The sequence below is a fragment of the Lepus europaeus genome, chromosome 2, assembly GCF_033115175.1.
Source record: "Lepus europaeus isolate LE1 chromosome 2, mLepTim1.pri, whole genome shotgun sequence".
NCBI lineage: Eukaryota > Metazoa > Chordata > Mammalia > Lagomorpha > Leporidae > Lepus > Lepus europaeus.
This window is the reverse complement of record NC_084828.1, coordinates 139,942,236-139,956,490: the sequence shown is the minus strand read 5'-3', so window position 1 is coordinate 139,956,490 and position 14,255 is coordinate 139,942,236. Positions and strand designations below refer to the sequence as shown.

Genomic DNA, 14,255 nt, shown 5'->3' with positions numbered 1-14,255 from the left:
GTGGTATGGCTACCTGTGCCAGCCCCTCCCCTCCTGCCCTGTCCCAGGCCCTCGGTGACCTTAAGGCACAAGGTGTACATTCCCTGACACCGCTCTGGCCACGGGGGATGCTGCAGGGAGGCCGGCAGGCACTGGGGGTAGGGGGCAGTACTGCCCTGGCACTAAGGGTCAAACACACAGGCCCGGGCACCTCCTGCGTGTGTGCTGAGAGGGGCGAAGGGGCGAGAGGCCGAGTGGCACGAACCGCCCCTGGGGTAGGTGGAGGCTTTGTGGGTACACACGGAGCCTGAGGGCTAGTCCTACCTGGGAACCTGGAGCTTGTGACCACAAGATCCTCACTCAGACCCCCAGGAGCACACCTAGGGAGACACGGCGCCACCGCGGGGCCTGGCCTAAGCCTCCTTTCCTTGTTTTTTCCAGGGAGGTTTCACACCAGCACGAGGCGGGGTGGCCTTGGTGGTGGCACCCTGCCAGGGGCCCTTAGCACCCCCACGTATCCCTGAGGGCGGAGGCCACTTCCACCCAACACCACGCCTCCACAGCTGGGGCCGCACCAGGCGGCAGAGCCTCCGGCCGCCTGCCCTTTGAAAGTGTGCACTGGATGGAGCGCACAGCACTCCACGGCAGAGCCAGAGGGCAGAGAGGGGAGAAGGCAGACCGCAGAGCGGCCTCGGCACTCCAGCAAGGACTGGGCCAGGGGCTGGAGCAGCACTACCATCCACGCATGCATCTCACATTCTGACATGGTCTTGGCATCTGCGGCTCCATGCTTCACAGACAGAACAGGAAGCTGTTGCTGTTGGTCTCCCTGGGGCACTGCGGGGACCCCCCCAAAGCGCGGGGATGAGAAAGGCTGTGGTTTGGGAAGGCAGGACTGGAATTTAGTCCCATTTTCCTGCGGCTCAGACTCCAGGGCAGCACTGCAGGCCCTGCTGGCACGGCCTGGGCTCAGAACCCAGGCCGAGACAGGAGGCGCCAACGACGGCCGCTACCTTCCAGGCCCCTGCCATGCCGAGTCTGCGCTGAGGCTCATTTCTGATCTCTGAACTTCCACATGCCCGGCTGTCAGTTGGGGTGGCCTGGCTAAAACGTTACAAGGCCACTTCGGGCACAGAGGTGGAACTCCAGGAAGGCACTGCGGCACAGAGCCCGCACCTGCACAGGGAGACAGGAAAGCAGCAATCTGGGCCCAGCACGGCGCCCAAGCACAACCTCGGGGCAAATCCCTGACTCCAGCAAAACTCAGGGTGAACCTCCCCGCTCTCAGGGCTCCTCTTCAAGGCGGTAATGTGAAGCCAAGCCACCCCCACTCCCCTCTGCTCAGAGGGACAGGGCTCCGTGCACGCAGCAGCACCGGAGCACCGACTGCCCGCAGGCATCTTTGGCGAAGAAACAGCGCTAAGAAACAACACGGCGAAATGGCCAATCACCCACGGTGCTCACCGTCCTCCACGCAAACACTCGGCAGCCGGCTGCTTCAAAATGCGATTTACCCGGGGCTAAATCTAGTAAGGTCCTTGTGATGAGTGGAAATGGGAAAGAAAGGTGACATGTACAAGAACACACTGCTGTTCATATTCTTGCAATAGCCTTTAAGACAAAAGTCGGGACACTTGGTTCATTCTCCCAGATTGCACGCTGGTGGAACCCACAGAACTGCCGCAGGGGCTGGAGGCAAGCAGCCCGCTCGGGGGTCTGCTTCTTCCTTCTGCTCTGAAGGAAGAGCTGTACGAAAGGCACAGCTCTGATGAACACTGCAGGTGCAGCTGCCTGCTCTGGAAAACTCGGGATCTAGAAAGCTGGCGACAGGCAGTGCCGGCAGCATTTAATGCACGTGGAAACGCTGTTCTAGTGTTGCTCCCAGAATTAGCCCTACTCAATTCTATGCACCAATGCATTGGCTAATAATGGTCATTTATTTCACTATAAATTATGCTAAACGTCACTAAGAATCAGCGCGCGCTCCTTTCTAGAAGCTGGCTAAGGCAGCGGATGCGTCAAGCACCTCGGCTACTCTCCCTAGTTCAGCAGCCCAGCCTGTGCTCCGGAGGCCACAGGGACTGCCGTCTGCACCTCCCAGCACCACCCTTGTCCCCTTCTGCTGCGGGCCGCCAGGCGGGAAGGCGAGAGAAACAGGGGCGGCAGCAAGGGCTCCTTGGAGCAAGCTCAAGGCTGACAAGGAGTCCCCAGGTGTGGGGGAGGGGGCACACAGCAGCCCCTCCTCACAGAAGGCAGGCGCTCCCTTCGCCTGCCATTTCTGTGGGGTCTGCCCCTCCGCCGGCTCGCCGGGCGGGCTGGGGCTGCCCTGGCACCGGCCGCCCTGGGCCCTGGGCAGAGGAGCAGGCGGCCACGCCGCGTCAGCAGTCGTTTCAAGCATCCCGGCCTCCGTGGGGTTGGCTTATCGTGTTTCGCTAGTTGTCACTGCACACACAGTGCAAACAATGGCAAAGACTGAAGCAATCATTCCAGAAACAAGAGCTCACACTAAACACACACGAGCATCGCAGATTAAAAACGCGGGTTTTCTCCTGTCTTTATTCGGGGGAGGAGGAATCCTCCTCGTCGTCTTCCTCATCTTCGTCGTTGAAGGAGCAGGGGGTCTCCCCTCGGGATTCGGAGCAGTGAGAGGCGGCGCTGCTGGACTGCTGGCTGTGGGGGGCGAGCAGCTGCCCGGTCGCCAAGGCCACTTCAGCATCCAAGCACAAGCCCTGGCTCACGCTAGCGAACAATCAGAAACACACAGGTTTACGAACGTGCCATGAACAGTGGTGCGCAACGCGGGCATCGAAACAGGAAGGGGGAGCACCGGCGACACAGCCCTGGCCGGACCCTGGCACCTGGCACGAGACACTCACCTCGACTGCGGCAAGGCGGCCCCTGGGGTCAGGTCCAAGCTGGAGACGGCCTGGGTGGAGTTCAGCAGAAGTCCCTGATGTAACCAAGCGGGACCCGTGGAGATGTCTAAAGGAAGAACAGAACAGAACAGAACATGAGGGTGCTGGCGGCCCTGGGGCAGCCCAGAGGCCAGGGACAGGCTGTGCCTGACGACACAGACAATCCTGCCCCAGGGAAGACCCAGGTGTCCTCATCTCCAAGGAAGGAAAAAAAAAATGTCTAGAACCGAAGAGCAGGAGAAACCATACAGGAAGGCAGACCACCATCGGGAGACAGAAGTCAAATGGAAACAACCACTGCCAGATCTGGCCACCTGCTATCCTCACCGGCAAAGGCCTTGACTGTGGTGCTCATGGCCCCGGCCAGCAATGGAGAAAGTGAACATCAACTTGGAAATCCTCAGGTAGGGAGGACCCCTGCTGCGGGCCACGCAGGAACGAGAACTCAATGCTGAGTCAGCACAAATCTATTCTTCCTCCTGGCAAGTTTGCTCCTCGTGCTCTTTGCTCTACAGCTCAAGCTGGCTCTGATTTTATTTATTTATTTATTTATTATTTTTTGACAGGCAGAGTGGACAGTGAGAGAGAGACAGAGAGAAAGGTCTTCCTTTTGCCGTTGGTTCACCCTCCAATGGCCGCCGCGGTAGGCGCGCTGCGGCCGGCACACCGCGCTGATCCAAAGCCAGGAGCCAGGTGCTTATCCTGGTCTCCCATGGGGTGCAGGGCCCAAGGACTTGGGCCATCCTCCACTGCACTCCCTGGCCACAGCAGAGAGCAGGCCTGGAAGAGGGGCAACTGGGACAGGATCGGTGCCCCGACCGGGACTAGAACCCGGTGTGCCGGCGCCGCAAGGCGGAGAATTAGCCTGGTGAGCCGTGGCGCCGGCTGGCTCTGATTTTAAAAGGTCATGTTTTCAGCACTGTCATGCCTCTGATGAGGGTGACACAGATGTTACTGTTTGTGTCTACATTAAGTATATCTTTGCAATCCTATTGCCCCCAATACATATATCACGTTTTTCCTACTGCAATACTGACCTATTCTTACTGTCATTTTTCTTAATAGTTATCTAGAATATCAGCTCAAAGAAGGCAGGAACAAGAAAACAGAAGATCTAAATGTTACTGAGTTAGAGTTTCCTGGAACAGTGTCTTTAAGAAACAGGTGGTAGATACACTATAAATGCCCTTCCAAAAAAAAGGCTCTAACTTACACTGTAAGGTACGCTTGAGCATATCCTAAGAAAATGTAATTTGCCAAAATAACGTTTTATTTATTTTATTCCATCAAGTTTTCGTAATTACTGCGCCAAAAGAAAAGAAAGGAACAAGACACCAGGGACTGGGAACTCTAACCGAGTGAGAGGCCTTTCCCATGTAGGTAAGGTGTACACTGAGTGACTTCGTTAATTTTAGGATGATCTTTTGAAACTTTTTCTTCCCAGGCTAACTACAGCAGCTGTGGGGGGCAAAACAGAAAAAAAAAAGAACTTCAGTTCTGAGAGGAATAGCAGATGTGAAACACATTTAAAAAGAACAAGTCTATACAAGAAGATGAAATTAAAGCCGGAGTCCTGTGCTGAATATTAATCCATATACGGAACTCTGGAAACTTCCTGTCAGAACACAGCTATTTACTGTTTATGAACACAACACATTCCATTTTCTCCTCACAATGGACGTGGAAATCCCACGCTTCTTTCACATGATCGCAGGAGCTACACAATGGCTCTCACATTCTCACCCAAGAGCCTTCAACACTGACGCCACACGCTTCTGCCTCTGAACGACCCAAATCTGTGTCCCAGTCTGCAGATGAGGTCACGGTGAGATCAAACCACAGAGCCCGCCTGGCCGCACCGAGCCTTTTCACTGGGAATCAGCTAAAATAAACTCCTCGTGATTTATTGAGTCAGCCCTTTATTCGGCCTCCGCTGGGCTGCCAGTGCATCGGGCAGGCCTCGCGCCAGGCAGCGTGCAGGGAAAGGCGCACAGTGGAGACTTGGTGGGGCTGGCTAAAGGGCAAGGAGGGACGGGGTCACATTTGCGGGAGGTGGACGGTGCCAATTTAAGGATGAAATCCAACAGAAACCAGAGCTCAACCAACAGACTCTTCTGTGTAAGCAAAGGGCCAAAGCCATAAAACAAAACAAAATGAAAGCTACCTTTCTGTTTATATTTAATACAACTTAGAACTAATATTAAGATGGTCTTAAAAAATGAGGTGAAACTCTAAGCGGCAGTACTTACATAGGAAGGAAACAGGAGGAAACAAAGGCAAAAAAATTTATATGTTCAAACTATATCCGCAGAGTACATGACACAGGAATTAGAACAATTCTGAAGACTTCTGAGTTAGTGAAAAGTATCTCAGTGACAGAACATGCAAAACATGGTGTTTCTACTTCCAACCATACTTGTAGACTCTCTACTAAGTAACTCAAAAAGAAGGCAAAGGTCTGAAGAGATGGATCTTCAAGGAAGGTATTCAAGTGGACAGTAGCACGTGACAAGATGCTCCACACCCTCCATCGCCAGGGAAAGGCACATCCACAGTGAGACAGCACTTCACGGCCACCAGGACACTGTCACTACAGACAGCCCAAGCAACCAGTGTGAAGTACATTAAGAAACTAGAACTCTCACACATTGCTGGCAGTACTGTGACATGAAAAACAGTAGGGCATTTCCTAGGTATTTGCCCAACAAAACTGAAAACTTGTTCACATAAGAACTTGTATAAAATCGTCCACAGCAACATCACTGGAAGTAACCCCAAACTGGGAACAATCCAAATGTCTGCCAACTGCCAACTGAATGCATACACAAAGTGTGGCATTGCCACCCAATGGAACGCTACTCGGTAATAAAAAATAAGGAGCTGATACACGCTGCAGCCAGGGCGAGCCTTGAAAACGCCAGGCTCCGTGAATGAAGACAGACACAACAGGTCACAGCCTGCACAATTCCATTCATACGAAATCCACAGAAACAAATCCACAATGGCAGAGAGTGCACCGCTGGGTGCCAAGGGAGTGACTGCTTATGGGCGTGGAGTTTCTTCTGGGAGGGGTATAATGCGAGAATTAGATAGTGGTGATGGCCATCCAACCCTGGGAACACAGGAAAACATCCCTGGGTTGTACATTTTAAAACAGCATACTTGATGGTATGTGAATTAAGTCTCTATTTAAAAAAATGGTGATGATGCCATTCCAGACTTAGCTGAGGAAACAGAATACTGTGTGTGTGAGAGTGTAATTTGATAAAAAGAATACTGAGATCTGACACTGCCTAGGAAAGCTGAAGACACATACAACTCCAACCCAACCATCTACATATGGGCAGGCACCGGGGCACATTACAGGAATATTCAAAGCAGCCTTTTCAGGATTTTTTTTAACATCAAGTAACTAGGAACAAATTAAAGGTTTATTATCAATAAAATGAACAAACCGTGATTTTAGTCTAATACTGTAACGGGATAGGAAAGTAGAACTGTGTGAATGAACAGCTACATGAAATCGCATGGATGGATGGATTCAAAGAACATGATGTTGAATGAAAAAAATCCAATCACCAAAGAATATATGTCTGATTCCATTCATATAAAGGTAAGAAGTAGGCAAACCTCAATAACAAATTGCTTTCAGTTACCATATTTGCTTGTATCTCTAAAAGAAAAGCACGTGGCTCTATTCACCATATCCTGGCCTTGTTTTTCTGACATTGAAACTTTCTATTTTGACTTTTATGTAGAGAAAGACAATACAGAAAACAAAGGAGCCCAGTAGAGCAGGACGGAGGGGCACGTACTTCCTCTTGCAAACTGCCCTAGGTGGCCCTGGAAGGGTCCAGAGGGCACTCAGAAAGGATGTTCACAACTCCATCGAGCACTTACTGAGCGCTCTCCCCTGCCCAGGCTCTAGGCAGACTGCTGGGAAGAACAGATAAAGATATCTCTGGGGAGCCAAACTCAGTAATGAATGAGTCAGCCAGTTTAGATCTCCATTAACGCATGCTGTACTACACAGGTGGAAGTTCCCAATGTTAGGAAAACGACGTATTTATTCTAATTTGGGGGGGTGGTTGGGAGGAGTCCTAAGTGTATTTAGTAAGGGGTTAAAAGTCTCAATTTGGGGACATAAGAACAGATTCTCTAAAATTCTGCTGTTTTCTATGGGAGAAGCTTGAACAGGTTGGGGTTTGACAGGGAGCAGGTGTGTGAGCCTGTTACCATACCTGTGACGTAGCCTTCCAAAGCCTTTGGCACCAGAGATTTTGCAAGTTTCAGATCCTCCAGAGAGCATTTGCCCGACTCCAGGCCAAAGGACATGCCCATCCGCTTCAGCACTTCTATGTCGTCATGGATCTCAAAGGTGTTGTCAAAATTGAAAAGATACTCAAACCTGCATCAGGAAACAAAGTCGGTATGGGGTTGCTGCTAGTACTGGAGAGGTCCGAATAGTTTCATACAAGCTACTTCAAACAAGAAAACGAGGGCCTAAGTTCAGCTACAGGGCCAGAAACTGTCAGCATTTGGAGCAATGAGTCATTGTGCTGTGCTCGGGGAATGACATCTCACAGCAAGCGCTTTTCCAAATAAAACAACTTTCCCTAGACATAAACTAGCCCTAACGCTGTTGCACGCAGGAATCAGAAGTTTTGTTCTGAATGCAATACATTTCAAAATGGTCTACAGCTTTGCCACAAAATAAGTCTTTCTAGTTTAACGAATAACATTTGGAATGAGAACTGGCTTATCAGCTTCAAGAAAAAAGAAAATCTTTTGAATGCTTACTTCATTTTCATGACTCAGTGCTAGCTACAGCATTTTATTCATTCATTCATTCATTCACTCATTCATTCATGTGAAGCAGAGAAAGCCAGAACCAGAAACTCAAAGTTAGCACATGATGGCAGAGACCCAACTACATCTCCCAGAGACGGCACTAGCAGGAAGCCGGCGTCAGGAGTCGGAGTCAGGATTCACAACCCAACAATCTGATATGAGACACAGCAGCGTGACTGGCATCGTAACTGCTGGGCCAAATACCCACCCGTACAGGATACTTCAGCTGGGCAATATATGGAAGACTTAACAAACTGAAGCACCCTCGAATCCTAACTTGATAGGCTAAGGAGTGCAAAATCTTAAGAGAAAGTGTCATAGACACTGCCATTGCAAAGTTCTCAATCCCGCTGCCCACCTGCCCAGCACAACCCTTCCACACAGAGGGGCCTGCAGGGGGCGCGGCCACTGAGTCCGCCACTGGGCCTCCGCACCTTCACCCAAGGCCCCGGCCGCAGGGACAGAGTTCAGGGGAAGCTCCAGGGCAGTGGGGATTCTCAACTTGTCCTGAAATCGTATTAAAATCATGGGAGGGAGAAACACTTTATGTTATATCAGTATAAAAATGACAACTTGAAGCAAAAAGTCCCGAAATATATGGATTTGAATAAAGTACACTAGCAAGTTTTTTTGAACAAAAAATATTCACAGTAGATGCCTGCCTCAGGGAGGGTTTCAGGCATCTGTCACAAGCAGATGGTTTTTCTTTCTTTTTAAAGAGATTAATTTATTTATTTGAAAGGCAGAGTTAGAGAAGAGAGTGACAGTGAGAGATCCACTGGTTCACTCCCCAAATGGCTGCAACACCAACTGAGCCAGGAGCTTCCCCAGGGTCTCCCAAGTGGGGGCAGGGGCCCAAGCACTTGGGACATCCTCCGTTACTGGATGGGAAGTGGAGCAGTTGGGTCTCAACAGCGTCCATACGGGATGCTGGCACCATAGGCAGGGGCTTAACCAGCTGAGCTATAGTGCTGGCCCCAAGCAGAAGGTTTTATAAACTCAGTCCTCTCTGTGGGAAAGCCTCCTGGCCAATGCGAGGAAAGACTGCCCCCCCAAAGTGACTGAGAGCCCGGGTTTGGGACCCAGTTTGAGGAACAGGTACACTGCTCAGGAACGCCTTCCGTATGCTGGAGGAAGGCCGGGAAAGGGATGGGCCAGTGGCCCGGAGAGACAGAACACTTGTCAGGCTCCAGCCTCGGGGCTCGCTGCCATAATCTGTGTGTCAAGGGTCCCAGGTTTTCCTGCTATCTTTTTTAGACTTAAACAACTGAAGATATGAATCATTAATTCCCCTACCAAAAAAAGACTAATTTGAAAGAGACTAACTAAAAATGCCAAGTTTGGGGATTTTTTTCCTCAAAAAGATGTCAACCATTTTCTAGAATTCTTAGTTTCCTGATAATTGTTTTTTTTCTTTTCTTTTTTTTTTTTAATTTTTGACAGGCAGAGTGGACAGTGAGAGAGACAGAGAGAAAGGTCTTCCTTTGCCGTTGGTTCACCCTCCAATGGCCGCCACGGCCGGTGCACTGCGGCCAGCACACCGCGCTGATCTGAAGGCAGGAGCCAGGTGCTTCTCCTGGTCTCCCATGGGGTGCAGGGTCCAAGCACTTGAGCCATCCTCCACTGCACTCCCGGGCCATAGCAGAGAGCTGGCCTGGAAGAGGGGCAACCGGGACAGAATCTGGCGCCCCGACCGGGACTAGAACCCATTGTGCCGGTGCTGCTAGGCGGAGGATTAGCCTGTTGAGCCACGGCGCCGGCCAGTTTCCTGAGAATTGTTAACAGTCCTTTTAGAACTTGTTGCAAAGAAACTGCAAGGATATGAATAATAATTCAGACTTAAGGACCTCCGGGCTGAACCTGCCCCTGTGTCTTTCACGTACATTTTTAATTAAATAAATAAATTTTAAAATGCTTGGTGATTGAGGTTATATGGACACAGTAAAAAATAGTCTCTGTTTCCTGCAAGGCTGTACATGGTCCTTTTATTTCCTTGTGACCTGCAAAACTGGTTTATAATAAACAAAAAATAAAAATAAAATAAAATAAAGAATTAAAAAAAATTAAAAGAATTAAAGACAAGACAAGACAGTAGGTGCCATGCCGGCTGTCCAGGCAGCCCGGACCGCTTGTCACAGCAGCTGACATGTGTGAAGTGTCTGACAAGCATCGTCCAGTTGAAGCCTCACAACAAGGCTGAGGCGGCAGAAGCCCTGCTAGCACTCCCATCAGTTCTTGAGAAGTGGAGCTTTGGAGCAGGCAGCGTGGGAGGCACAAGCCACACGAGGGCCAGGCTCACCCCACGCCCGTACACACTCTTCAGCCTCTCAAGAGACTGGGAACAGCCAGAGACGTTCCACAAGGGACAAAATAATGCTGCATTTGAAAAGTGCTACTTCATACTTGCTATGAGGTATATTAATATTACATCAATCTTAGTAAAATATGTAAAAAAAAAAAAAATAAAAGGCAGAGAATGTGCCTAGCATGTTCACGTCCATCCATGCGTAACCAGGAACACACAACAGCGACATGGCAAAACACAGGAGCTAATGACCTATGCCAGGACACAATCAGGACCCCACCTCGGCACAGCCCCTCAGCAATGCTCTCACCCACTGCACACAGGAGGTGCATTGCAGCTGGGGCCCAGGCCTGGCCTCGCGTGTCACTCAGGCAGCACAGTGCCCGGACAGGATGGGGGACCGTGGAGGGTGCGTGACAGCACGGCTGTGGAGAAAGCTCCTAGGCTTGAGGAGGCGATTTGTGCACCCCCAGCAGGGCAGCCTCGGGGGGCTACGGCTGACAGAGTGCACCCCTCTTCGGCGTGCATGTGAGGACAGCACGCCAGCAGGGGGCCAGGCCTGCGTGCCCCCACGTCCCCACTCACTTGTCACTGGAGATGCTGCAGTCTATCACTGTCTTCTTGCTTGTGTTGATGATTATAAATGGCAGCTGAATGGTGGAGTTCTGTGCTGGAGGGCCCTGGTTCTGCTGTTCACTCCGCCGATTTCTTTGTACCAAGTTTTTAAAAGCAATTTGCTGTAATGATCAAAAGAAAAAAATACTGTAATGTAGTATGGACAAGTGAGTTAGAGTTTTAAATGAATTAACACAGGGCATGCAAAATAGCACTTGAAAATTTAAAGAAGCAGCCCACCTGTATGAAGGAATTAATTAAAAATGAAGCATTTCTACATGCAGATTGGAATGACCCCACTCAACAACAAATACATTCCAAGGCACGTAAATGCTGCCTGAGGTCCTGATATCAGTAACAGGGCCCGTGGTTTCCAACACCCACAGGATCAGGATCTTCCCAACGTGGCAGAGAGTCATGTGGCAGCTGCAGCTCTTCTCAGGGGCACACCACGGAGTTCACCTTCTCCACTGACCTAACACGGGCTGACGGGGTTTTTAGATCGTCTAGACCTGGGAAAGGCAAGTGTTTCAAAGCCAAAGAACCTTTTATTTCCAAATTTAAAAAATTTTTTTTTCCTCTGGATCCTCACTGTATAAAACAGAAGGTCGTAGTTTTGCTCTGGCTGGCTCTAGGGGCTGGGGCCGGGGCCCTGCAGTGCCACCTCCACTAACTGCCACAGTGGCGCTAGGGCACCGCCACGGAGATTCTCAGCACCCACAGGGCACGAGGGCGCGGCCTGGAGTCCAGTCCAAGCCTCCTCCCACCTGATGTCTGCCAGATGAAGACAGATGGATGCCGGAATCATTCTTTGGTTTGTTTTAAATGTCATGGCAGAGTTTCACAGGCAGGGAAAGACACACAGAGATCTTCTACGCGCTGGCTCACTCTCTAAATCGCCACAATGGCTGAGGCTGGGCCAGGCCAAAGCCAGGAGCCTGGAACTCCATCCAGGTCTGTCACGCAGGTGGCAGGGATCCAAGCACTTGAGCCATCTTCTGCTGCTTTCCCAGACATTTAAGTAGGGAGCTGGATTGGAAGTGGAGCATGGAACTGGCGTGCTCATGCGGGATGCTGGCGTCATGGGTGGCAGGTTAACGGGCTGCACAATACTAGCCCTAAGGTCTGAATCTTTATTCTGAATTTTGCTCCAATTTTTAGTTACTCAAAAGCCAAAGAAAGCAACCCCCTCCCTTTAAAAAGTTATCTGAAAGGCAAAGAGACAGACCCAGCAAGGTCTTCCATCTGCTGATTCATTTTCCAACTCCCTGTAACTGCCGAGGTTGGGCCAGGCTGAAGCTAGGAGCCCCAAACTCAATCCAAGTCTTCCAGGTGGGCAGCAGGGACCCAAGTTCTTGAAATATTATCACCTGCTAGGGTGTACCTCAGCAGGAAGATGGAACAGGAAAGAAGTGGAGCTGGGCTCAAACCCAGACATCCTGAAATGGGACTTGGGCACCTCAAACAGTGTCTTAACCACTATGCCAAAGGCCTGCCCCTGCACACACCCTTTAAAAAGGGCAAAAGCATCGTAAAACGTCACAGTAAGACCTCGCCCAGCCCAGGTACTGCATCTGCTCATGAGACAGGTAATGGTTTCACAAGCTCACAAAGTCAAGGCTGTTCACCCCCTTTCACTAGCTTGTCACGCAGCCTCTCTCTGTCACCATGAATTCAAGTTATTTTCTGCTGCTTAGCAATCTTATGCTCAGGACTATTTATTGTAGATCTTGGGACTTAACTGAAGTTTGGTTAAAATTACTATTATCTCAAAATGGTGAGGTACTGTCTCTGTAGAAAGTGAACCCTGACTCTACTAATAAACCAGAATGTACAATTTATTCTATTACTAAGAAGTGTTTTCAAAAACCACTATCAAAAAAAAAAATCAATATCAGTATCATTATAAAATATTACTTAAGCTCTCTTAACTTCGTTATTTTCTGTTTCTTAAGAACTAAGGCTAGTTTATATTCATGTCTTAATTCACTTAGTATTAAGGGGAAATATGCTGAAATGGCAAACTCGAGAAAAGGAGCTTCTCCCTGGCCTCTCTTCCCATCTACTGGAATGCTCATCTTTGAAACTGCTCCTAGACTTTGCCTGGCTCTGTTGCCCTGGGTCGTGGGAGGGCCTCAGCGTTCACGACTTACAAATGGTGATGAAGAGGAGTTCTTACATCGTTACGACACCCTGCTTCATGCTGGGTCCATTTCATAGCTTGAGAGTTTTGGTTTTTTGTTTTGCTTTCAGGTGAAGAGAGAAATAAAAATGCAATGTCGTATTGGTACTAAAAAGAAACATCAGGGATGAGTGTGTGGCACAGTGATTATGTCGCCACTTGGGACACTGCACCCCGCACTGGAGTGCTTGGGATTTGAGTTCCATATCCCCAATCCACCTTCTTGCTAAGCACATCATGAGAGGCAACAGGTGACAGCTTGAGTTCTTGGGTCTCTACCACCCACATGGCAAGGCCAGCTTGACTTTTAGGCTTCAGTCTTTGGCCTGGTCCAGCCCCAAGTTGTTGTGAGCATTTGGGAAGTGAACTAGCTAATAGAAGTCCTGTCTCTGTCTCTCTAAAAAAAAAAAAAAATAATAATAATAATTAATTAACTAAAAAATAATAAAAATTTAAAAAGACAGGTGATGTTAACCCACTGAGTTATGACATCAACTTATTTTAAAATCATAATAATCAGGGATCAGTGCTGTGGCACGGTGGGTTAAGCTGCCTTCTGAAGTGCCAGCATCCCATATGGGCACAGTTCGAGTCCCCACTACTCCACTTGCAATCCAGCTCCCTGCTAATGTACCTGGGAAAGCTATAGAGGGTGGCACAAATGTTTTGGCCTCTGCCACCATGTTGGAGACTGGAAGCAGCTCCTGGCTCCCGGCTTCAGCCTAGCCTAGATCTGGTCTTTGCAGCCATTCAAGGAGTAAACCAGCAAATGGAAGATATCTATCTCTCCTTTTCTCTCTCTATAACTCTGCCTTTCAAATAAATAAACAAATCTTAAATAAAAAAAAAAAAAAAAGTCAAGCTACCTTGTCCACAGCAAATGAGGGGGAAAGACAGAGACAGAGAGAGATAATCTTCTACCTGCTGGTTCATTCCCCAGATGACTGCAATGGCCAGTGCTGGGCCAGGCCAAAATCAGGAGCCAGGACCTTTGTCTGGGGCCCCTACATGGGTGGCAGGGGCCCAAGCACTTGGGCCCTCTTCTGCTGCTTTTCCTAGGCCACGTGCAGGGAACTGTGCCAAAAGTGGAACAACCTGGGGTTAGCACTGTGGCTTAGCAGGTAAAGCCGCCGCCTGCAGTGCCGGCATCCCATGTGGGCACCGGTTCAAGTCCCAGCTGCTCCACTTCTAATCCAGTCCTCTGCTATGGCCTGGAAAACAAGCAGAAGATGGCCCAAGTCCTTGGGCCCCTGCACCTGTGTGGGGAGACCTAGAAGAAGCTCCTGGCTCCTGGTTTCAGATCAGCCCAGCTCCAGCCATTATGGCCACTTGGGGAGTGAACCAGTAGATGGAAGACCATTCATTCATTCATTCATTCATTCTTTCTCTCTCTCTCTGCCTCTCTATA

At 49.8% G+C, this 14,255-nt stretch overlaps 1 protein-coding gene across 13 annotated transcripts in view; it reads right to left on the bottom strand.

Moving 5' to 3' along the window:
* Window positions 1–2,503: 2,503 nt before the first annotated feature.
* The window catches only part of TFDP2 (transcription factor Dp-2), a 184,218-nt gene continuing 172,466 nt past the window's right edge, over window positions 2,504–14,255 (bottom strand). For all 13 annotated transcript variants that reach the window (XM_062213854.1, XM_062213855.1, XM_062213862.1 and 10 more), the window contains 4 exons: window positions 10,636–10,787; window positions 7,136–7,302; window positions 2,856–2,961; window positions 2,504–2,718 (listed from right to left, as the gene is read on the bottom strand). In XM_062213854.1, coding sequence (XP_062069838.1) covers window positions 2,535–2,718; window positions 2,856–2,961; window positions 7,136–7,302; window positions 10,636–10,787 — 609 coding nt within the window. In that variant the 3' untranslated portion in view covers window positions 2,504–2,534. The remainder of the gene's footprint in view (window positions 2,719–2,855; window positions 2,962–7,135; window positions 7,303–10,635; window positions 10,788–14,255) is intronic.